Source organism: Schistocerca americana, chromosome 8 (genome assembly GCF_021461395.2).
Source record: "Schistocerca americana isolate TAMUIC-IGC-003095 chromosome 8, iqSchAmer2.1, whole genome shotgun sequence".
Classification (NCBI taxonomy): Eukaryota; Metazoa; Arthropoda; class Insecta; order Orthoptera; family Acrididae; genus Schistocerca; species Schistocerca americana.
The window spans coordinates 156243474-156269410 of NC_060126.1; the positions used below are offsets into that span (position 1 = coordinate 156243474).

General features: G+C 41.5%; 1 protein-coding gene across 1 annotated transcript; it reads right to left on the reverse strand.

The window, feature by feature from the left end:
• Positions 1-329: 329 nt before the first annotated feature.
• On the reverse strand, positions 330-10804 carry LOC124545649 (prisilkin-39-like). Its single transcript, XM_047124594.1, has 3 exons — positions 10784-10804; positions 2756-2885; positions 330-523 (listed from the first exon to the last, which is right to left on the reverse strand). Exons 1-3 carry the CDS (start codon positions 10802-10804, stop codon positions 330-332), a joined length of 345 nt encoding a protein of 114 aa, XP_046980550.1.
• Between the last annotated feature and the right edge of the window lie 15133 nt (positions 10805-25937).

Consider the following 25937-nt stretch of genomic DNA (forward strand, 5'->3'; position numbering starts at 1 on the left):
ATTTACTAGTGTCTACAACAGAACGGACCTTACTTGAAAAGCACCCCTCGTAGTAGAAGAGCAGAAAGTCATGTGGAGTGAATGGGGGACCAACGGAAGGAATAATAAAGGTAAATGACGAACATTAAAAATTAAAAACAAGCATTTCTTTGGACTTCAAGCATTTATTGAATGATTTAAGGTAGATGAACCAAATTACTGTCACTGTGAGTATAATGTGTCGGTTTCAGAACAACAAAAAGAGAGCTTCGCAGCAGTGTTGATTTGGTAATTCAGCAGTCATAGACGCAGTAATCATGAGTGGTGGACGCGGGATGAGACGCTTATCTTCACCAATGGCTGTGGCCATGGCCGTATCCAAGGCTATACCCGTGGTTGTAGCCATATCCATATCCTTGATGGCTGTACACGGGGTAACTGTAGTGACTACCATAGCCGTGAGCTGGGTAACTGTAGTGGCTATTATAGCCACGAACAGGGTATCCATGGCCAGCGTAACCATAGGAACCATAGCCATGTTTACCTGAAACACAATTCATATGAATGATTTATTTATCATAAATAGCCGTTAGTGCATCATTTTGGAATGACGCATTATGTTAAAAAATGGTTCAAATGGCTCTGAGCACTATGGGACTTAACTTCTATGGTCAGCAGTCCCCTAGAACTTAGAACTACTTAAACCTAACTAACCTAAGGACATCACACAACACCCAGCCATCACGAGGCAGAGAAAATCCCTGACCCCGCCGGGAATCGAACCCGGGAACCCGGGAAGCGAGAACGCTACCACACGACCACGAGACGCGGGCACGCATTATGTTACGTGAATATAGTAGGCAACTGTAAATTTACTTCCAGAACTGTTTTGAAGAACACAGAATCATTGACCAGTAACACAGAAGCAAAAATTCGAACCTAAGGCTGCTAACACGTTTCACATACATTATTCAAAGCATGTACTTCATGAGAAAAGTAGAGTTATGAAACATTACATGCATGCAGTTGTATCCTTGATTCCAAGGACTTGTGTGATACAGATCTCTTCACTAGTCTGTTCTGTGCAAATCTCTTTATCGTTCTATAAGTACTGTGACCTACATTCAATTTCACCTATTTCTGTCTCCAAGCGTTGGTTTTCTTCCTTTTACAGCCCTCTTCACGCCTCTTCATATCTTCCTCCATTCCCATTCCATTTTCACTATGCTTAATCAAGTTATCCCGTTCAAATTGCAATTCTCCCCCCCCCCCCCCTCCCCCCTGTTAGATTCAGTACATCTTCATTAGACATATTCTATCATCCGTCAAGCCTGTATTAGTCTTTTTAGTTACCGGTTTCGGTTCACCTGAACAATTCTCAGGACTGTAGACAACAATAAAATAACTAACCAACATATGCTATGAGATGTACAACGTTGTTGTTTCATCAGATCTAAAATCAAAAGCACTATTTCGCACATAATTGTGTCAATTGAGGGAGTACATGAAGGCAGCGTGTACATATTGTAGATCTTTTAATATCAATAACAGCTGCAAATTTGTTGAGGATATCAATGATATACTCGTCGTAATACCAGGGAGGGACCACTGGCGTCATTGGACTACCAATTCATATACATATAATCCCGTGAGAGAGGAAACACAAACCAGGAAAAATAATCTCCTTACTAACAAAAAATAGCTACAGGTGAAGTTACTAAACTACTGTAAGTATTGGAACTATAGTTGTCTTTGCGTTTTAGGTCAAGGTATTTCGGAGTTTCTCCGAAGACAGTATGTCAAGTTTTGCACATCTTCATTAGTATTCCGATTTGCTCGTCTAAAATTCAACTTTTTTTTGTCACACTGAATCTCAACAGCTTATGTTCTCTCTTTGTCTCGACTGGCTATCTTCCACGTTTCACTTACGTGCAACGCAGCACTCCAGACGAATATCTTTAGAAAAAAACTTTCTAACACCTAAATTTACATTAGATATTAAGTGATTTCTATTTTTGAGAACTGCTTTTCTTTCTATTGCCAGTTCGTATTTTCTATTCTCTCTACTTCAATCATCATTAACTCTCTTGTTGCTAAATATAACAAAAGTCATCTACCGCTTTTAAAGTCACGTCTCTTTTGTGTTACCTGATTTGAATCGACTACTTTCCACCATCATTTTTATTACTAACGTTGAAGTTCAGTTTCCTACTACTCAAGACGCTATCCATTTCCTTCAACTGCTCTTCAAGATCATCTGCTTCTCTGACAAAATTACAATGTCATCATCAAATCTTAAAATTTTTATTTCGCCTCATTGAACGCTAATTCCCTTCAAAATTTACTTTTGGCTTTCTTTACTGCTTGCTCAGTGTACAGACGAATAACATTCGGAATGTACTACAGCCCCGTCTCACGCGATTTTAAAGCACTGCTGCCCCCCTCCCCCCCCCCCCCCCTCCCACACACACACACATATTCTTCGGCTCTTATAACAAGCAGTCTGTTCTTTGTACACCTTGACTTTTCGCTCCCAGTATTTTATCCCGCTACCTTCAGAGTTTTAGAGAGTGGATTCCGATCATCATCGTTAGAAGTTATCTCTAAATCTACAAGTGCTACAATTGTAGTGCGGATTTATTTTTCTATAGTCAATCCTCTAAGATGAATCATAGGGTCACCATTGCCTCGCATGTTTTTACATTTCTCCGGATCGCGCACAGATCTTCTTCCAGCTCGTAACAAGACTATATGGTGAAGAACAAGGGCTACTTACCAGTGTTGTATCCGTAGCCAGGGTACTTGTAGCTGTGCGGGTAGTACCCGTGTCCGTGTGAGACGGCCAGGGGGTAGGAGGCCTCACAGCCACACAGCAGGGCCAGGCAGGCCACCGCCAGAAGGCACACCTGTAAAACAATGAGATACACGAACATGTAGGTCTCCAAAGGCACGTGTGTCTCAGGATCGCCTGTGAGTCCTCTAACGTCGTCTGAAATACACGTTACCAAATTTGTAGATTATTTTGGAACACCCTTTATGGGGGATTTCGCATGGTCTCATTATCCACCTTGATAATGCAGGCAAGACTTAAGAAAAATACGAACACCATCATAGGATCTGTCAACCCAGAAACAGGGTTCTATAACATACACTGTAGAGCCGAAGAAACTGATACAATTACCTAATATCGTGTAGGGCACCCAGGAGCACGCAGAAGTGCCGCGCAAAGACGTGGTATGGACTCCACTAATGTCTGAAGTAGTGCTGGAGGGAACTGACACCATGAATCCGGCAAGGCCACCCATAAATCCGTAAGAGTACGAGGGGCTGGATATCTCTTCTGAACAGTACGTTGCAAGGCATCCCAGATATGCTCAATAATATTCATGAATGGAGAGTTTGGTGGCCAGTGGAAATGTTTAAACTCAGAATACTCCGGGAACCACTCTGTCGCTATTGTGGGGTGTCGCATTGTCCTGCTGAATTTGCCTAAGTCCGTCGTAATGCACAATGAACATGAGTGGCTGCAGGTGATCAGACAGGATGCTTAGGTACGTGTCACCTGTCAGAGTCGTATCTAGAGCTGTCAGGGGTCCAATATCACTCCAACTGCATACAGCTCCGCACCGTTTCAGAGCGTGCACCAGCTTAGTCCCCTTTTTGGGGACACTGACTCTTGTAGAAGGCTCAGCACTGAAATCTGCAGTAGTGTGGCAATGGTCGCATTTCTGTCACGTTGAACGACTCTCTTCATTCGTCGGTGGTCTCACTCTTGCAGCATGTTTTTCCGGCCGTAGCGATGTCGGAGATTTGATGTTTTATCTGATTCCTAATATTCACGGTACGCTCTAAGGGGAAATCTCTACTTCATCGCTACCTTGGAGATGCTGTGTATCACTGCTCGTGCGCTGGCTATAACACCACGTTCAAATTCACTTAAATCTTGATAACCTACCATTTTAGCAACAGTAACCGATCTAACAACTGCACCTGGAACTTCTTGTCTTATGTAGGCCGCAGCACAGAATTCTTTGTGTTTACATATCTCTGTATTTTAAAACGCATATCTATAGCAGTTTCTTTGGCGCTTCAATGTAAAATAGTGCAAAATATTTGAAATTTTCCGAAAAAAGGGGAAACTATGTGAGAAACATGAGTAATGCACAATATTTACGAGAAGCAATACGGAATAATGAGACTGGAAGCCATGGATGAAATCTTCCCCCTTTACTGTTCAGACCGTACATCGAGGAGCAATGAAGCTCTAGAATCTGAAATAATAATTGGGGTGAAAGGACATCAATGATTAGTTTCACTGTTGACATTTCTGCCCTCTGAAAAACTGACGATGAATTACAGCACTTATTGATGAGATGAATAGCGTTGTGAGCACTGAATATGTGCTTGCTGAGATAATGTCGCAGAAATAAAAGCAGTGAGGAATAGCAGAAATTAGACTGACAACAAATTTAACATGAAAACGATTGGACATGTAGTAGACGATGTGAAGGAATTCGGTTACCTTAGAAGAAAAATAACGTTTGAGCATTGACACGTGTGACTCAGATGTGAGGTTCAGGGCTAAGTTAGAATTTAACCTTAGACTCCAGTGGAGCGATGGAACCTGGTGAGAAAATGTCCACTTATTCTAAATATAGGTTATAAGGGGTAGATATGGTTCGCTCCTTGTATAAAGAACTCAAGACATCTATGCCGATGCATATGTTGTAAATTGTTACACCTATCGAAGTCATAGTCTAGTCAACGAAGGAAAATTAGGGGAAACAATCGTTTAGTCGCAAATTTTTGCACGGTGTTAGGAGGGGGTGCCATGAATGACATGCTAAATTCTTATTCGTGGTGTGTTGTTGCTTCTTGTGACGTAGTGGGGTATATAATAGGTAGTCACCTGCTCGCTCTGCAGTTTGGAGCCCTATGGAGGAGGGAATTGCATGAACATAATCCGGCGACCTATCTTCCCACGGACTTTTGACCGACACATCTCCACCCTTCACCCTGTTACGCTCCCAGAACACAATTTATCCTTTAATGCGGCTGTACTGCACTTAGATATGATACAGAAATTTATTATTTATTTTTAACCCACTTATTTAGAGATGAACAATAATTTGATACCGTCAGAACAACATTTTTAATAATCTGCGATATTTGCATCCCCGGAAAGCGGAAACTATTAGTGCTTTAAAACATGTGTAGAACTTTTTTGTAAAAAATGTAATGTACATTAATTTCGTAGAGGGAAACATTTTCTCTAGAAACCACAACTTTCGATGTTAATCCAGAAAAACATTAAAAATACCATATAGACTCACAATACCAACGCTCACACCCCACCGATCAGAGTTTTTAGTATATTGTTCACGACACTCCCACCTAGTAGTGTGTGGACATTTGCGACTACACGATTTTTTTCTCAAGTCGAGCTGTGTTGGTCTCTGTTGACTAGGCTATGACTACATAAGGAAAAGGGCAGGAATTTTCCATAGCTCAACTGGAGCAAATCGGATATGCGTGCATGAAAAAGAATGTGAAAACTTGATGACTTGAAGCAGGTTGTGAGGCGCTGAATAGTGAGGCGTATTTCTGTACTCGATATTTTTGTAAGGTGTTGGCATTGAAGTAGGTTACCTTAAGAGTATCATCTTGTGAGCACCTCTGCTAAAGCCGACCACTTCAAAGTAAGTCTGCCTTGGAAGAAGAGAAAGTTTTTCTTATATACGACACTGACATTTGAAACCGCCTCGCAGACCAAAACTATGCACTGGTACTCGAACCTGGAACAGCCGCCCTACAACCGAACCATCCAAGCACGACTGACGACGCGCCCTCACAGGCCTTCCTTCCCCTCCCCACGGGTCGCGAGTCGTGGTTTGGTGGGTCGGTTAGTGGAGGACTTGCCCGCGGAGCGCATGGGTCCCAGGTTCGACTCCCGGTACGGCAAACTGTGTTTGTCTGGCACGAAGTTTCAGATAAGCGCGCACTCCGAAGCAAAGTTGAAATTCATTCTGGGAAATGAAATTAACTCTATCGTAACACTCAGTTTCAAAACTTATATCATTCTAGGTTCTGCACTCTATCGACCAGCACGATAATGTATTTTTATTAAAGCGTATTTTGATCTAAGCAAGATTCCTATTAAATACAGAATATATAAATTTGGACTACATAAAGTAATATTAATTATTTTGAATTATTTGGTAAGACCATATGTTAGAAAAGCGTTTTGCCGGTTGTTTCAGTTTTGAAGGAAACTTGTGTTAATGACAACAAACGAATAACCTGGATGTAATATAATGAGATTGTGGTGACAGTAATAGGGGGTTAAAATTCTCTTTCATCATGACAAATTCTTCATCACCTACACGGGCGGAAAAGTACGTAGTGCCACTCTTTCAGACCAACTTCTAGCAAAGTGGGTGATATTTTTGTAACAGGTTGCGATTTTCTCAAAAATAGGCTGTCTTACACTGTGTAGTTGGAATACGACGACTTAAAGTGATACGTACTATTTGCCTAGCACAGTTGGTATTCCTTTATGATTTTCATCGACAACTGTGGTAATCACTACAAATGTTATATTTCACATTTATTTCATTGTTTTTTCAGAAAAAAATGTAGTTTTCGGTGCTGACGCAGGTTACTGAGTCGCAGTGCATTGTTCTACAGATAGGGTGGTTATTGGGTGCCTTATATTTATATGTTACTATTTCAGACTGGGTCCACATGCCCGTTTTACACTGCAAATGACTATAAGTCGCGTTACATAAACACTTTTATCCTTGGTGAGATTTTTGGTACGGTTAGTTAAATTCAGTTTTCCTTTTTTTACGCCCACTGTTAAGTGGTGCGTTAAAAAATTAAGTCTTCACCGCGTAGGTTATTTTGTACCATCACTTTTCAGTCAAACTAAGCTACTAATTTGATTCGTAATCCGAAACCTTGTATATGAGAGGCCGTTTTTATAATTCCGTGCCTCAATCGGTGAAAATGGGTACCGTATAGGATCACTTCGTGGTAAATCATTAGCCCCAGACTGAGGTAATTACCCCCTGAGGAGTAAATTTAAATTTTCTGAGGGTAAAAAGTAAACAATTTGTTTCTGATTCAGTAATGAAATTAAATTATTTTCAAACGATCATTACTATTATCACTATTTTCGTAAAATCTAACACTGATTATGTAAGTTATCAACACTTGCTTTTTCTCAGTTAGCAGCATTAATGCGGTGGAAGTTACACGTTCGTCACATAGTCCAGCAAGAACACACATATGTTGTGCTTTGTCTAGTACATCGCTGATGATAAAAATTACACGTATACGTAACAAATGGTTAATACCTAAGAAAATGTCTTCCCCAAATTGTAGATAGTACCTGCAGTACTCCAGAAATTGCTTCATTATTCGTTTCGGAAATGTAAATGTCGTGTGACTAGGGCCTCCCGTCGGGTAAACCGTTCGCCGGGAGCAGGTCAGCAGGTCTTACAATCTGAAGCCACTTCGGCGACTTGCGCGGCGATAGGGATTAAATGATGATGATTAGAACAACACGCAGTCCCTGAGCGGAGAAAGCGATGTACACAGTATCACTATTATTATTATTATTACTATTACTACTAGTGTTTGGTCAGACAGAAAGCATTAACTGCCTGAAGTTTCCAATTTCTCCTAGTTTTGAAGTAAGGAGTGCAGCAGTCAAATGATTTACGAAGAGTAAGTATAGTACACATATTTTAATTTGGTTGATGTTAAATGGGGTTGCAGTGTGCAGGTCAAGAAAGTGCCGCAATGGAAAGTAATACTAGGGAAGTATGTTTTGTACGAAGTGTCTACACTCACTGTGGAACTTTCATGTCTGGGAAGGAGTTATGGGTAGCACTTGCGATGCACTATGAATTCCTCTGGCATTCATTCTAACCTCTCCCCCCCCCCTCCCCCCCCCCCCCACCAACACACACACACACACACACACACACACACACACACACACACACACACACACACACACACACACAAACTAAATAGCATTCATCAATTTAAAAACAAAAGTACTCCAAGGAAAGTCTTTCATTATACAGTTTAGGCGCTAAAGTTGATGATATGTGGAGGAGGAGGATGCAACAGACGGGGGTGGGGGGTGGGGTGATGGTCGGGCGTACTTGTTAATATCTGATTGAACTCAGGGGTAACTGTCTAAGAAAGGTTAGGAACCACTGGTGTAGAGGAAGTTGAAATTTACATCAAATACTAAGGTCTACGATTCCTTGGAGGCGTAAAAGATTTAACCTTCTAAGTCAATGTAATCAAAAGATACGGCCATTTACGTCACGTATTGTGATACTCGTAAACTCACTCATCAAAACTTGTAGATGAACTGTTTATACGCATAATTAAGTTCGTTTGGAACCTTCAGAGCGTGAGTCCTACTCGGACTTGACCGGTTCTTTTCTGTTCGGATCCGCTTCCATTGGTAATCCAATTTTTAAATTTAGCAGAAACCCTGAAACGGAAAAGGGTGTTAGCTACGGGTGATTTATTAGTTAAAGGGAAGATAAACTGTATTCAATATTAGTCCAGAAGAATAACATAGCTCTAGCGTGAGATCGAAGCTTGCCTGCGACACTGAAAGTCCTCTTTCGACTTGGTAGTTGATTATGAGAGAATCAATATTAGTCCAGAAGAATAACATAGCTCTAGCGTGAGATCGAAGCTTGCCTGCGACACTGAAAGTCCTCTTTCGACTTGGTAGTTGATTATGAGAGGATTGGAAGAAAATTTTCAAGTTATTTCAGATATATACACTTTTTGAAGACGTAGTTATAAATTACGTATGGACACTTTACACAATCTGACGAACGCCTTTGTATCCCTGATGATTATGATGTTGGTTTGTGGCGAGCTCAACATCGTGATCATCAGCACCCGTACAAGTTCCCAGTCTTTCCAGTGCCAATCTCGCCACTTCCAGAATGATAAGGAGATGATGGGTACCATATAAACACACAGTACTCCGGCGGAGAAAATACCCAACCCGGCCGGGAATCGCACCCGGGACCCCATTAACCAGAAGTAGCAACGATAAATATGTATCTGTGTGAGTAGCAGCTTCTGTGGGAATTCTTTTAAGGCTTTTGTGGTCGTGTTAATTACTTTTTACTTAAAGTTAATTAACAGAGTTCCATAGAAGTGTGCCACGTGTGGCTACGTAGTCACCTAATGAGAAACTACATAATTCACAGAACGCTCATAAGAGAAATTCAAATCGGAAAAAGAATTTAGAACCTCGTTTGTTTGTTCAAACTTCTAAACAGCATTTTTAAAAGGCCGCTGCTCGTCACAATTTTTTGTAACCTCATAAGGCAAAGAAAGACGTTACAAAGATATTTAACATAGTTCTACATAGATCTTAAAGTAGTTTTATGGCAAGACAGAATACAACTACTTTAAGGTCTTCGTACATGAATGTCATAAGTTTTTGTATTGTCTTTTTTGTCTGATGATGTTATACCTCCAAACTTGTTCGAAGATTAAATAATTCGAGCAAGTTGATGAATAATTTTTACTGGCAGTGGGCTCTTAGAAACCAATTCTAAATAAAGAAGATTATAAAAATTAAAAAGATCTAAAGAAACATTTACGAACGGACATATAATAAATAATGCAGAGCACTGCAAATCTCATCGGATTCTCCAGGAAGCCTATTGATAATGAAACCTGCATACTAGTGTACGTCTTTCTTTATAATGGCTAAAGAAATGTTATCCAACTGCAAATCGGATTCCCGTCCAGTGTCCACTTCCTGATCACCTTTTCAATGAGCACATATTATTCACGACAACTACTCTTAGAGGATAAATCTACATGGATCACAGAGAACCTGGATGCACTTGAACAACTGTCTGCTCGAAACCCGTGAACAAACACCATAGATACTACTCATCTTCATTTTTTTGAGGGCGGGGATTGAGGATACTATTTGTACGTCCACAGAGTAGCAACAAATTATGATTCCAGATGGTATAATACAGTGGAATCATGGAAATCAAACAAGTATCCGTAATACTGAAGAACGTTCTGCGTAGTTAAAAACATTAAATTGAAGAAAACAAAGAATCAGGGGCATTCCTGCATTCATTTTTGCACAAAAAGTTATACAGATCTTGGCCGTTCTGTTATCGAATATAACATATGGCAGTTTGGTGACAGAGAGAAACAACTGCTAGTATGGATTAATTAACATATTTAAATCTATTCTAAAGAAACGTAAAGAGCTTATTTTGGATGATCGCCGCAGCCTATATAAGTTCGAAGCAATACCTCATTTCCACCGGTCTTTCAGGCTATGTTAACCTAACAAATGGTTCAAATGGCTCTAAGCACTATGGGACTTAACATCTGAGGTCACCAGTCCCCTGGACTTAAAACTACTTAAATCTAACTAACCTAAGGACATCACACATATCCATGCCCGAGGCAGGATTCGAACCTGCGACCGTAGCAGCAGCGCGGTTCTGAAGCGCCTAGAACAGCTCGGCCACAGTGTCCGGCGTTAACCTAACAGCTTGGTGGAAATTATGTCTTTCTTTGAATGTGAAAAACGTTTGATGTCATTTTCAATGGGGAATATCTGTCGAGAATCTAATAAATAACACATTTAGCCGAATCATTCGTTATGACAAGTGGCTTCAGAGTGAAATATAAGACCGGCACCTTGCTATGACCTGTGAATGACTTCACAGAGTCGACCTTGAGGAGAGAGACAAGGCGGTATTGAGTCGGTACTTACCAGTGAGAGAACGCGAGCCATTGTTCTTGTGGACTGAAATTTGAGGTCTGACAGTGAACCGTGCGTGTTGGTGGCTACTTTATACTCAGCAGGGCTGCCGACGTTCGCAATTCACGAGCGGCTCGCGGCTCCAACGTTAAACAAGTGTGTGGCCTTGGTAATGCTGTAACCCTCTCTTCAAAAAAATGAATGAACGCAACGTGTGCATATGTCGGTACAGTCTTACGGCTTGTTGTACGATGCATTTAGCTTGTTCTGATAACAGACTCGTCACAGCTCGCTACTGCATTCCTTACTGCGTTTACTGAAAAGCTTGAACAGGGGCGCAGCACAGATGGCAATTTCACGCTATTCTTAAAGCTAGAGAACGGAATATAATGCTTTAATTAAAGCCCAAAATATTTAAACCGCCGACTTTGACAAGAAGAAGAATCACGTAAAATATCTCTTTTAAATGATAGATAATAATTCACTCTTTTAACGTTATAGTAAATAGTCACCGCGAGATTTTACTGGTTGAAAATGAAGTACAGAAAAATATATTATATAAAATATAATTTTCTCTATAAAGTTAACTTTACGTGCTACTTTCTATCTCAGTATATGACGTGGAAAAGAAGTAATCGACACCATAAGAAGAATCGCCATGGCCAAACACGCCATCAGAATGAACGTGATTATTTAACAAAGTAAATGTGTTACTATTAATTTTTCCCAAGCCTCATTACATAGAACTCAGTACTTTTTATAGAACTCCGAACGCTTTAAAAATAGTCTACTCAAACAAGAGAAGACAGGAAGTAAAAAGTATGAGCAACAACCAAGCACGCAGGTATGTGATCAGCACATCTAATATTAATCCTTCGCAATAAGAGTATCTACGTGAGACAATTATGACTGAAAACAAATACTATAATTGTGGTGTCACCGCCAGACACCACACTTGCTAGGTGGTAGCCTTTAAATCGGCCGCGGTCCATTAGTATACGCCGGACCCGCGTGTCGCCACTGTCAGTGATTGCAGACCGAGCGCCACCACACGGCAGGTCTAGAGAGACTTACTAGCACTCGCCCCAGTTGTACAGCCGACTTTGCCAGCAAGGGGTCACTGACAAATACGCTCTCATTTGCCGAGACGATAGTTAGCATAGCCTTCAGCTACGTTATTTGCTACGACCTAGCAAGGCGCCATTACCAGTTTATATATACTTTTGTATCATCAAGAGCGATGTTCTCCAATTGTGGATTAAAGTTAAGTATTATATCAACTACGTACTTTATTTGCTACTATAATTTCCCTTGTAATGTTCCAGACCTCACGCCAGCCTGCGTGAGCTTAAGCGCGTGCCTTTCGGCTTCCTCTCATTGTGACTTGGCTGTCTTGCCAAGTCACAACAATAATAATGTAATATTATAATGTTTCACGATATTTGGTTTTAGGTTACCTGCAAATGCGGGTATTATTGTCACTCCTTGTCAACGGAACTAGTCGTTCAGTCAAGTCTCTGAATTACGTACCGGATCACAGCGGCCTATGGTGTGACTTAGTAATGTATTATTTGTATCAAGACATTCTACACGGAATAAATTGGTTTTCTTTCAGCATCTCCAAACACTCTCTTTGGTACTTAGCCCTTTCTGAATTTCTAGTCTTCAGCTACATAACTGATATTTATAATGGCCAAAGTTGCAAGCCAAAAAGGCAGTGCTGGTTTCGGCGGTTAGGTGTCATCTTCAAACCTTTTCCACTTAGCTGCGAAGTGGTAACCGTTGTCGTCGTGTTAAAATGTAACTTAGTTTAAAGGACGGAAGATGAACCAGGACGACAAGAACCACCAATTGCCTACATTAAATCGCAACAGTTCCTGTAATATTTAATCATGGAGCAAAGGGATATTTAACTTTTGCAGATATAAGAGCCTAAGGACATGAAAAGAGGGCAGTGGGTAGAAGGGAGTGAGACAGAGTGAGTAACCTCTATCTAATAAGTACATTGAGAAAAATTTGAATGATACCAAAGAGAAATTTGGAAAGAGGATTTAGTGGTTAGGGAGAAGAAATAAAAACTTTTTGGTTTACTGATGACATTGTAATTGTGTCAGAGACGGCAAAAGACTTAAGAGAGCTGTTGAATGAAATGGATAGTGTCCTGGAAAGAGATTATAAGACGAACATCTACAAAACCAAATCAAGACTAACAGAATGTAGTCAAAATAAATCAGGTAATGCTGAGAGAATTAGATTATGAAATGAGACACTACAAGTGATAGATCAGTAACACTATTTGGGCAGCAAAATAACTGATGATGACAAAAGTAGAGAGAATGTAAACTGCAGACTGACGATTGCACGAAACTTGAAAAAAGGATTTTTTTTACCCCTAGTACAAATTTAAATGTTAGAATGTCGTATCTAAAAGTGTTTTTCTGGAGCATAGCCTTGTGTGAAAGTGAAACGTGGACGATTAGCAGTTGTCATAAGTAGATTGGTTGGTTGGTTTGGGGAAGGAGACCAGACAGCGTGGTCATCGGTCTCATCGGATTAGGGAAGGATGGGGAAGGAAGTCGGCCGTGCCCTTTCAGAGGAACCATCCCGGCATTTGCCTGGAGTGATTCAGGAAAATCACGGAAAACCTAAATCAGGATGGCCGGACGCGGGATTGAACCGTCGTCCTTCCGAATGCGAGTCCAGTGTGTAACCACTGCGCCACCTCGCTCGGTGTCATAAGTAGACAACAGAAGCTTTTGAAATATGGTGCTACAGAGGTATGTTGAAAATTGGATGAGTAGATCGAATAACTAATGCAGAAATACTGAATATAACTGGGGAATAAAGAAATTTATGGCACACTTGATTATAAAAAGAGATGGGATGATACGGCACATTCTAAGGCTTGAAGCAATAGGCGATTTGGTAATGAAGGATAATGTGAGGGATCAAAATTGTAGACGGATACGTAACCACGAATACAGTAAGCAGGTTCAATTGTATGTAGACTGGAACAGTTATTTGGATGAAGAGGCTTGAGTGAAGACCAGCAGATCAACAAGAACAACAACAACAGCAGCAGCAACGACGCGCCTGATTTATTATTTTTTATTATCTTTAACATTTCACTACACATACGTACAATGCCGGCACTGAAATGTTGCATATTACTTTTCAAATACCGCCGAAATGTTCTGCCTGTCTTCAAATGGTTTCCAATAACGAAGCTTCCTGGCAGATTAAACCTATGTGCCGGATCGAGATTCGAACTCGAGACATTTGCCTTTCGCGGGCAAGTGCTCCACCATCTGAGCTACCCAAGCACGACTCCTCACAGCTTCAATTCTGCCAGTACCTCATCTCCTACTTACCAAACTTCACAGGAGTTCTCCTGCGAACCTTGCAGAACTAGCACTCCTGAAAGAAAGGATATTGAGGAGACATGGCTAGGCCACAGCCTGGGGGATGTTTCCAGAATGAGATTTTCGCTCTGCAGCGGAGTTTGAGCACACTCCGCTGCAGAGTGAAAATCTCATTCCAGTTCCCAATAACGTTCAGCAAGCACTTCTATTACAGTTTCGTGCAGTCTTGACGAACATGTTACGATTCCAGCTCCTCAGTTCTGTTCTTTCAAGGCCTACCGCCATGTCAATTGCCAAAGAACTCAACAGAAGTAGTAACGCACCTGAATGACGTTACAAATCCCACCAGAGCACCAATAAAGATGTAATCGTACCAGCATTGCATGCAGTAATTTCATAGACCCACAGGCCGTTCACATTCCAACCAATCCAGTTTTCTCCTTTCCTCTGACTGACTTCACTTCATTACTCCGTTTCACTTTTTCAGATCTGAAAAGCTATTCTAGGATTTCAAACAATGTCAGCGACTCCATAAGATTGCTACTAATTATATCGAGTTCGTGTTCTTGATTGTACGCTTTACTAGCTCCTTGTATTTGTAAATATTTAAAGTGATCTTGTCTACACCTAGACAAAATACCGTGTTATTCGTCTGAAGCAACCAGGATGAAAGTATTGTATCCTTATGTGTGGTATGAATGATTTTGAGTAGAAATTTTTAGCACCCATCGAGTGATGGGTCTACGTGATAACTTTAGCTGTCATACAAGCTTATTCACTGGACTCGACATAATCTTCCCAGATATGGTTGACATAGTTAATTATTTTGAAGGGATTCAAAATTATACAATCATTTGCACAATCATCATGTACTCTGACGTTACAGAAAATTGATCACATCACATAATAAAAAAGCAACCTCTCTCTCTCTCTGTCTGTCCGTCTTCTGTCTCTCTGTCTCTCTCTCCATCTGTGCTATCACACGGATATCGTTACATTAAGATCCTCCAACTAAAATAGGTACCTGATGACCATAACGACACTAAAATGTATGTACAAGGCAAATCTGATAATCTTTCAGAACGATAATGAGTCACGGTCAGTCGTTGTTTCCGTTCAAGCGTTATTAAAGCAGGTCCAGATTTCAGCTAGTAATTAGCCACTATCAGTGCAGTATTTCGGAGTTGTTATACGTGCCCTAGTACGTCTGCACCTGTTGTTCGGGCTTCAGTCATGATTTCGTTTGCAATAACAATAAAGAAGGCGCAACGTAAGAGAGAGAGAGAGAGAGGAGAATAGGAAATAGACAAAGACGAGAGGGGAGGAAACGGGCAGAGGCAGGGGGAAGGAGAAGATTGACAGAGAGAGGAAAGTGGAGGAGACAGAGAGGGAGGTGGGGAGAGGAACAGATGGACAGAGATAGGGGGAGGAGTTGACGCACAGAGAGGCGGGGGAGCACGAGGACAAAGACAGGTGGAGGAGGAAATGGACTGAGTGTAGAGGAGAAGGAGCTTAGGAAGTACATTCTATTTCCATACATATTTAGCAATCACGAAGCATCGCCAGGTTGGTTAGTATAATTACAAAATGCACCTCGAAGTTTTACGTGCACGCACTTAAAACATTTAACACTAGTAGAATCAGATGGCTGTTTTGAAAACAAAAACTCTGTGTTTCTATGCGTACGATAAAATCTACCCCAAGTTTCTCCCTTCATTCATGTATAAACGGGATGAATCGTTTTCAAAGAGACGGTATTTTCACAAAGCGGTCACAGAGTTGTTCGAGAGTACTTTCTGGAAGGCATGAATCAAGGTTATCAGGTAGCTGCAGTAAATCTTGACTTCCTGAAAGCATTTATTAACAAACTAACGATGATTATCGAAAGTACGATAATATTCACGCGATGCCAGAGAATTTGTCACAGCACTGACGATTTCGTGGTGGGGAGCACGTAGCACATTACCTTGGAAGGAGTGATCGACTGATGGAAGTCACATCAGGTGTGGCTAAGGGACTTTTATCGGGACCTTTGATGTTCATGTTGTATGTTACTGATCTTGCAGACAATATTAATAGTAACCTCAGAGTTTTCGCAGATAATGTGGTTATCTACAATGAAGCACTGACTGAAAGAAAGCTGCACAAATATTTAGTCAGATCTTTACGAGTTTGCAAAGTGGTGCAAATATTGGCAACTTGGTTTAAATGTTCAGAAAGGTGAAATGTTGCACTTCACATAACGAGAAATAGTTTTCTCTTATGTATACAGTCTTTATGAGCTATAATTGGAATCGTTCTGCTCGTACAAAATACTGAATGTAAAAATTTAAAGGAAGACGAAATCTAACTATCAAAGAGGCACAGCCGTGGGTGAAGGAGGTGGCGGACTTCGGTTCCTTGACAGAATGCTAGGAAAATGGAAAATTCAATCACTCTAGGAAGGCAATTGCTCACGAAACACTGGCGCGACCCATGTTAGAATATTGCTCAAGAGTGTGAGATCTATACCAAATAGGACTGACAGGGGATACTGAATGGATACAAAGAAGAGTAGCACGAACGGTCACAGGTCTATTTGACGCGTAAGAGGGCGGCTTGGAGATGCTGGAGAAACTTTATTTAAGGACGCTTGAAGACAGACGCCAAATATCGCATGAAAGTCTTCTTATAAAGTTTCGAAAACCACCTTTAAGTGATGACTGCAGAATCCAATATGTATCCCTCCCGTTGGGATCGCGAAGAGTAGAATAATTACACCGTGCACCAATCATTCCCCCCGCTCCATACATGAGTGGCTCAAGAAGAAGGCTGAATAAGTATATCTTGGAGGGTCTCTATGCCACGCACTTCACAACTGTTTGCGGAGCTGTAGATATAGATACAAACCCCAGTGCGCATACTGGGAATTACCGCGACTCGTTAACCAAGGAGACAGCGATAAGTCGTCAGTGCCCTAAAAGTCTGAATTCACAGCGCTTGTAGAGGGTGGTTCTAATTAAACTTTCATTGCTTTAAAGGGTCTCCATGAAAAATGAGTTATCGTACCACAATAAAACGTTTTAGAAACGTTTGTAAGGAAATTCGAAAGAAAAGTAAAGAATAACCATTGAAAAAAATACATTTTAATTTCCACATCAGAGGGTGACATTTGTTAATGTGGTACCATGTTTACGTTCCACGGTACCCATATTGTTCAGTGTGACGACCATTTACATCCACGGAAACCTGGAAAAAGACTAGATTCCATTTCATAGTTGTTCGCAGCACTTTTCGAACGGTGGGCAGTGGAATGTCCAGCCTGGTGACACAGCTCGTGAAATGCTTGACGACCGCACACTGCGTCGAGCATTGTCGGCCATGGCAGCAGTAACTGCTTCACAATTTGTGGCGTAATTGGCCGACGACCTCTCCTAGGAGCAGTTCCAAAATACCAGTACCGAATACGGAATGCCCTATGCTTACAATGTTAAACAGAGTCAAAAGTTCGGAACATCTTCTCATGATTTATTGGGACAATACTCTCGATTTTTTCACTGGATGCCGACATGGGTTCTGATTTTGTACTGAATTGATCATTTTGGGAGAAGAAAGTTTAGTTTTTGAGACATCTGATTTTTTCTAAATGTTAAAAAAGTTATAAATTTTAACAAGAGTTTTGAAATACAAATCCCTTAATACTAAATAATTTCTCAAATCTTTTATTTCGGATATGTTAGAGTGTATTAAGGAACAAGTCCTGAAAATTTCATCTTCCTACTGTAAATAGACTCTGAGGAACTGTAATTTATACAGAAAAAATTGAAGTTACCGGAAATGAGCTTAAAAGTTCTTACTTCAGTGTATGCCTGCTCCATAGATAATGTCATCAGAATTGCCCAAGAGCTTCCTCTTGATGGATTTCCTATGTTCTCTTGCCATCTTTGCATAGATTTTACTATATAGTCTGAAGACCTTAGCCGTTCATTATCTAAACAAAGTATAGCTGCTGGAGTTCGTTATCATGCTCAGAGCACCATTTGATGGAAAACTTTACACTCTGTTGAGTGGCAGGTAGTCTCTTTCGTATCACATGGTTCACATCCTCGTCTGGATTTTAACTCAAACCGTGAAGACATTTATTTAGTAGCCGGCCGCTGTGGCCGAGCGGTTCTGGCGCTCCAGGTCGGAACCGCGCGACTGCTACGGTCGCAGGTTCAAATCCTACCTCGGGCATGCACCAATTATCTTCTCCTTTTGGACATAGCCCCCGTTGGGGATTCATATTACTTGAAGGTGTATGAAAAAACAGAGGCGAGACTGCTCCTTTCTTCATTCAGTATCTGTTGTATTCTGTCTAATTGCTAGACCATAGCACTTCTAAATATGGTCTGTAGCAGCGTTTGTCAGTCTGCTTTTCCCATCTAAAGTTTCTCCATACCTCAATTTCTTGCCTGTCATACTAGCCTTGAGCCGTTGAAGTCTTGATTCCATTTTTTTCTGAACGTGGCCAGCACACTCTAGTTTGAAACTGTTCATATTTTTCCACTGGGCCTCAGTTTCTCAACTTCTTCGAATGCTTTTGAGTCAACATCTTCAAGATAATTTATGTATTTAACGCTGTACCATTTTTATGAGCGTTGAAAAATACTTCTTACTCCTGAAACTTCCATATCACCACCTGAACCTGTGGTGTCACCGCCAGACACCACACTTGCTAGGTGGTAGCTTTAAATCGGCCGCGGTCCATTAGTACATGTCGGACCCGCGTGTCGCCACTGTGTGATCGCAGACCGAGCGCCACCACACGGCAGGTCTCGAGATACGGACTAGCACTCGCCCCAGTTGTACGGACGGCGTAGCTAGCGACTATACTGACGAAGCCTCGCTCCTTTGCCGAGCCAATAGTTAGAATAGCCTTCAGCTAAGTCAATGGCGACGACCTAGCAAGGCGCCATTAGTAACATTGCATGTATCTAAAGAGTCTCACTTGTATCGCCACAATCTCCAGATGTACCAAAAGGATGAATTAAAGTTAAGTATTCCAGAAGCTACGTACTTTTCCTTATAGCTTTCATTACGTATCCTGTTTCAGATCTCACGCCCTCCTGCTTTAACTTAGCGCGTGCCTTTCGGCTTCCTCTCATTGTGTCTAGGCTGTCTTGTCTAGACACAACAGAACCATACTAGTTTGCTATGCACTCTTCTTCATGTTTATTTTTCTTTTTATCCTTGCATCTGCAATGCTTGAAAGGTATTGCCACACCAACTATCTTGCCAGTGTCCATCTGTTGTATCTGTTACAATACCATTCAGATCAATGTGTCCTCTCTGCTGCCAGCTCCCATCAACATCCATGTACAAGTCCCTGTTATAATTATTTTCAACAACAATTTCCCCAGCAGCGTCTTTCATTTTTTCCTGTGCTACATCTTCAACAGTAGAGCCTATTTCAATTATATGTTTGCAAATTTTGAAGGTGGAGCAGGGAGTTCATCGCACCACATAACATGGTATCTGCAGCCCTGCCCTTACCTGTCTACCGTAATCCACAAACCAGTCTAATGTTTATATCGCATAGTTTACCTGTATCTACAGTAGCGTGTGGGGAACTGAAAAAATGTGACACTGTGTTTGCAATAATTGCACATCAACTAGAATTCACAAGCAATTCCTATATTATGTTCGTTTTCAGTTAAAAATCAGGTCTTCAAAAATGGCTCTGAGAACTATGGGACTTAACATCTGTGGTCATCAGTCCCCTAGAACTTAGAACTACTTAAACCTAACTAACCTAAGGACATCACACACATCCACGCCCGAGGCAGGATTCGAACCTGCGACCGTAGCAGTCGCGCGGTTCCGGACTGAGCGCCTAGAACCGCTAGACCACCGCGGCCGGCAAAATCAAGTCTTCCATATTGTTTTGTAGACTTTGTTCCTCGTATTATTCTTCGCTTCCTGGTACTTTTCTTTTTGAAGTACTTTCAGGTGTAGTGGCAACAGAAATACTCAGTGTACCACTACCACTGCAGAGATTAGACGCTGCTGGGACGTCAAATAATGGTTTAGGGGATGAATGAGACTAATTCTGGGCACCCTTTACATTCCTCCACTAAGGTACACGCTTTTTAAATGCCTTGAGACTAGGCCTTGGCTTGCTGAAGGGAAGAATACTCGATGATTTCATCAAATAAAGCTTTCACAAGAAGCACATGAATTTACTCACAAAGGGAACATTGCAAATGGTGCGAAATCGATTGTCAACTGTCTTGCAGTATAGCCAACAGGAAAAGTAACTCTCATGCTCAATTATATCTCTGGCAAGGCAGGCTAATCAGGCATGTTTCGCGTCTCACAAACACCGTGGAGAACATCGTATGCCGTAATTTAAAAAAAAAAAACGACTGAAAATAGTTTTATACGCATTACCTCAATTTTTATACACAATATTAAACGACAAACTCTGAATTTTTCTAAATGCATTTTCCCAAAACTCGACGTTGTTGTCGAAACACTCATTCCACATACCTTTAATCCGAACTTTCGAATTATGTTCCTGAGCCCGGGTATGGAAAGATAAACTCTCGGTATTTTTTTAATGCGTCAGTATTGTCGAAGAGGAACAGCACTATTGGTGTTGTTTTAATTGATGTGTTGGCAGAAGAGCCAACACCGTGTAGCTAGAGGAGGCCGAAATGCACGCGTTAAGCTCACGCAGACTGGCGTGAGGTCTGGAACAGTTAAAGGAGTTGAGTCTAATAAATAAAGTACGAAGCTCTTGGAATACTCAACTTTATTCCATAATTGGAATAAAGTCTTGATGATACATAAGTGCAATCTCAATATACTGGTAATGGCGCCTTGCTAGGTCGTAGCAAATGACGTAGCTGAAGGCTATGCTAACTATCGTCTCGGCAAATGAGAGCGTAGTTGTCAGTGTAGCATCGCTAGCAAAGTCGTCTGTACAACTGGGGCGAGTGCTAAGAAGTGTCTCTAGACCTGCCGTGTGGCGGCGCTCGGTCTGCAATCACTGACAGTGGCGACATGCGGGTCCGACGTATACTAACGGACCGCGGCCGATTTAAAGGCTACCACCTAGCAAGTGTGGTGTCTGGCGGTGACACCACATTAATAAAACAGCTTTACAAGTAGAGCCCTCCTCACACTGTACAGATTCATGTTGCCTGTATGCAACTGTAATGTGTACTGACGCTTGTGTTTCAATCCTATGTTGCTGTAGCAGCACCGGCGCCTAGCTCCATGTCATGCAACCAACATTGCGGCGCAGTTTGAACATCATTGCTGTAATATGGCATTGCAGTGCCTGTGTTATTCTGAATTACGATGCAAAGGTCTTTTGGACACTCATCGTAGTTCAAAATGACACAGGCGCTGCAATATGGTATTTATACGCCGAAACTTGGCATTCGACTTTCAAGTAAAATGTCTTACATGTACGGAAATATACAGAGTGATTATAATTAAAGTTAAACGTTCGAAACGCTGTAGAAATAAATGCACTGGTCAAACTGACGTCAAATTGCAACGGAATATTATCGAAGAAGGGGAAAAAATTATAGCAGAAAAAAAATAATGTGAAAATTGATCAGTAGATGGCGCTTTATGCATCATAATACGTAAATGAAAGAACCTGTCATGCGCACGACCCACTGAAGTTGGTATAAACACGCCGGGTACACGGCTTTTCCTCCTTTCGAGTCTGCGATGTTAGCCATGGCTGTCTCAATGTAGGATCGCGCTCTGCTTGTAAATCTGTATTACAAGAATGATGACTCTGCACACGTCGCTCTGCAGAACTTCCAGACACTGAAAGGTTTGAAAAACGACGTTGGTCCGATGACTACCGTGGGTGTGGAGAAAATGATACGGAAATTCGAAAAGACGGGTTCTTTTGGTGTGCAACCTGGTAGAGGGAGGAAACGAATTAATTCGACGTCAGTGGAAGCAGTGGCCACAGCAGTGCAGGGGGAGACGAGTGGTGGTGTGCGTACATGTAGTACACGGAGAATTGCCCGAACATTGGACAATCCCCTTGAGGACGGTGCGTAAAATCCTACGAAACATCCTTCTTTGCTACCCATTCAAAGTTACCCATGTGCACGAGTTGCTTCCTGTTGACCTGCCAGCCAGAGAGACCTTTGTTTTAGAATTTCTTGCTCCCATGGAAGAGGATAATGATTGGCCTTGAAAGATTTTATGGACAGACGAATCCCACTTTCATCTGACAGGATATGTCAATACACAGAATTGTCGAATATAGGCAACAGAAAATTCACACGCAAATCAACCAGTACCATTTCATCCTGAAAAGATTACTGTGTGGTGCTGGTTTATGACCATTTATCATAGGGCCATATGTCAATCCTAAGGGCCCGGTTCGATTTCTGGCTAGGTCGGGGATATTCTCCACTCAGGGACTGGGTGTTGTGTTGTCCTAATCATCATTATTTCATCCCCATCGACGCCCAAGTCGCCAAAGTGGCGTCAAATCGAAAGACTTGCACCTGGCGAACGGTCTACACGATGGGAGGCCCTAGTCACACGACATTTACATTTTTTTATAGGGCCATATTTTTTCCGAGAGACAGGAGCTTCCGGTCCTGTTACTTGTACCGTCACTGGTAAGCGCTATGAGTGTCTTTTGTGCAACCACGTCATTCCAGTTCATCAAAAGCCTGGATATGTGGATGGGAACATACCTTTTTCCAAGATGGCGCACCTCCACACATCGCAAGTCCAGTTAAGTAGCTGCTGAAGCGCCATTTCGGAAATGCTAGAATTATCAGCCTCCGTTTCCCTACAGCTTGTCCATCCCTATTACCTGATCTTAATCAAATGGTTCAAATGGCTCTGAGCACTATGGGACTTAACATCTGAGGTCATCAGTCCCCAAGAACTTAGATCTACTTAAACCTAGCTAACCTAAAGACATCACACACATCCATGTCCGAGGCAGGATTCAAACCTGCGACCGTAGCGATCGCGCGGTTCCAGACTGAAGCGCCTAGAACCGCTCGGTCACAACGGCCGGTGATCTTACTCTGTGTGACTTCTGGCTGTGGTGCTACCTGAAAGATGTTGTGTTTAGTGTTCCGATTGCAAACTTAGCTGCATTGAAGCCACGCATTGCGTAGCACATTATGAACGTGATCTCGGAAACACTTCGATCAGTTGTGGAACATGCTGTTTCTCGATTTCAACTTGTTGCAGAAAACGGTGGACAGCGTACTGAACACGTTTTGTGCCAGTCACACGGTAATTAATAATCCGATTTGATTTTGATTGGTGCTTTTTATACTGGTTTTGACCTTAGGACAATTAAAAACCGATGTGACTGATGCTTTTTATGCGGCTTTTGGCCTCAGCACAGTTAAAAATTGATTTTTCCCATCCTATACGAAATGGCCTTGCCGTATTGGATGGGCTTACGTAACTAACAGTATATCACATGTACACCCATGCACATTAAGTAGTATTGTTTGCTTGATGTCAAACGTACACCTTATGCATTGTTGTATGATCCATTTCTTATTTTTAGTGGCCGACTATTACATTATGATGCTTACAGCGCCATTTATTGATACATTTTGTAACTATTTATTTTTTTCTGCCACACGTTTTCCTCCTTCTCCGATAATATTCCGTTGGAATGTGATGTCATTCTGAGCAGTGGTGATATTTCTACAGCGGGTTGAAAGTTTAATTATAATCACCCCGTACATAATGGATGTACGAGTAAAGGTTGTAGACGCATGCTTGATAACATATGGAAGTTTCGGTCTGGCCGTGAGTAGTACACTTATAGCCAAAGGCGACCGCTCGTGATAAGCGAGAAATCCGGATTCGAGTCAAGACCCGACATAAATTTTCATTGTCGTCATTTCATTCTACAGGCTATGGCTGCCCATATTCGCAATTGCGAATACATTTAATGTATTGTGTTGCTATAAAGTTGGGTACCCATTCCGTAAATAGTTTTGTATCTACACTGGCTAAAGTTTCAAAAGTTTAATTATGACCAACCTGCGTACTGCGCAGAAGGGAACTTAAAACACTGGAATCATAGCGGTCGGGATGCCCGGTCTGCTCTCCCTATCCTGGTTACTCCAGTAGGTATAGGCTAGATGCAGGGAGGGGGCGCAGCTGCTCATCGCTGGTTCGCTCACACATTTTATAAAAGCTAGTTCCTTTGTTCATTGTAGAACGGCTACAAGTACTTCTCTTGAAGTCTTAATTGTGTAGCACAGGAACGCGGATAAGCTGCTATGAACAGCACAGTGAACGTATTATTGTAGCCAAGACAGACACGAAGCCCACACCCACCACAGTAGTACAAATTGATATGCCAACTACCTTCGCAGATGATGAAGAGACTGAAGAAATGTGTAATGAAATAAAAGAAATTACTCAGATAGTTAAGGGATGTATTTGAGGACAATACTATGGAAATGATAGAGAACGTAGGTGAAGATGAGATGGGAGGCAAGACACTGCGTGAAGAATTTGACAGAGCACTGGAAGACCTAAGTCGCAATAAGGCCTCAGTAGACAATATTCCGTTAGAACTTCTGATAGCCTTGGAAGAGCCAACTATGACAAAACTCTTGGATCTAATGTACAAGGTATATGAGACAGGCGAAATACCCTCAGACTTCAAGAATAATATAATAACTCCAATTCTAGAGAAAGCAGGAGCAGACAGGCGTGAAAATTACCAAACTATCAATTTAGTTTGTCCCGGTTGCTAAATACTAGCAAGAATTCTTTACAGAAGAAAGGGGAAACTGGTAGAAGCTGATCTCGAGAAATATTAGTTAGGATTTGGGAGAAATCTAGGAACAGATGAGGCAAAACTGATCATACGACTTCTCACAGAAGATAGCTTAAGGAAAGGCAAACCTACGTTTATAGCATTTGTAGACTTGGAGACAGCTGTTGACAATGTTGATTGGAATACTCTCTTTCAAATTCTAAAGGTGGCCGAGGTAAAATAGAGAAAGCAGATGGCAGTTATAAGAGTCGAGGGACACGAAAGGGTAACAGTGATTGAGAAGGGAGTGAGACACCGTTATAGCCTATCCCTGATGTTATTCAGTCTGTATACCGAGCAAACAAAAGAAAAATTTGGAGCAGAAATTAAAGTACAGAGAGAAGAAAAACAAAAACTTCGAGGTTTGCCGATCACATTATAATTCTGTTAGAGACAGCAAAGGACTTGAAACAGCAGTTGAACAGAATAGACAATGTCTTGAAAAGAGGATATAAGATGAACATCAACAAAAGAAAAACGAGGATAATGGAAAATTAGTCGAATTCAAGCGGGTGGTGCTGAGGGAACTTGATTAGGAAATGATACACTTAAAGTAGTAGATGAGTTTTGCTATTTGGGCAGCAAATTAACTCATGATGGTCGAAGTAGGGAGGATATAAAATGTAGACTGGCAATGGCAAGAAATGCGTGTCTGAAGAAGAGAAATTTGTTAATATCGAGTCTCAGGAAGTCCTTTCTGAAAGTACCTGTGTGGAGTGTAGCCGTGTATGGAAGTGAATCATGGACGATAAACAGTTTAGACAACAAGAGAATAGGAGCCTTTGAAATGTGGTGCTACAGAAGAATGCTGAAGATCGGATGGGTAGATCATATAACTAATGAGGAAGTACTGAATAGTATTGGCGAGAAAATAAATTTGTGGCACAACCTGACTAGAAGAAGGGATCAGTTGGTTGGACACATTCTGAGACATCAAGGTCTCACTAATTTAGTACTGGAGGGCAGCAAGGGTGGGGGGTGGGGGGGTGGA

What these genes read in the sequence shown, in the direction of transcription:
- LOC124545649 (XM_047124594.1), bottom strand. Translation starts at nt 10,804, where the DNA reads ATGGCTCGCGTTCTCTCACTG. An exon ending in TGGCTCGCGTTCTCTCACTG is followed by an intron (nt 2,886 to 10,783) that starts GTAAGTACCGAC and finishes ATTGTTTTACAG; the next exon opens with GTGTGCCTTCTGGCGGTGGC. An exon ending in TGGCTACGGATACAACACTG is followed by an intron (nt 524 to 2,755) that starts GTAAGTAGCCCT and finishes ATTGTGTTTCAG; the next exon opens with GTAAACATGGCTATGGTTCC.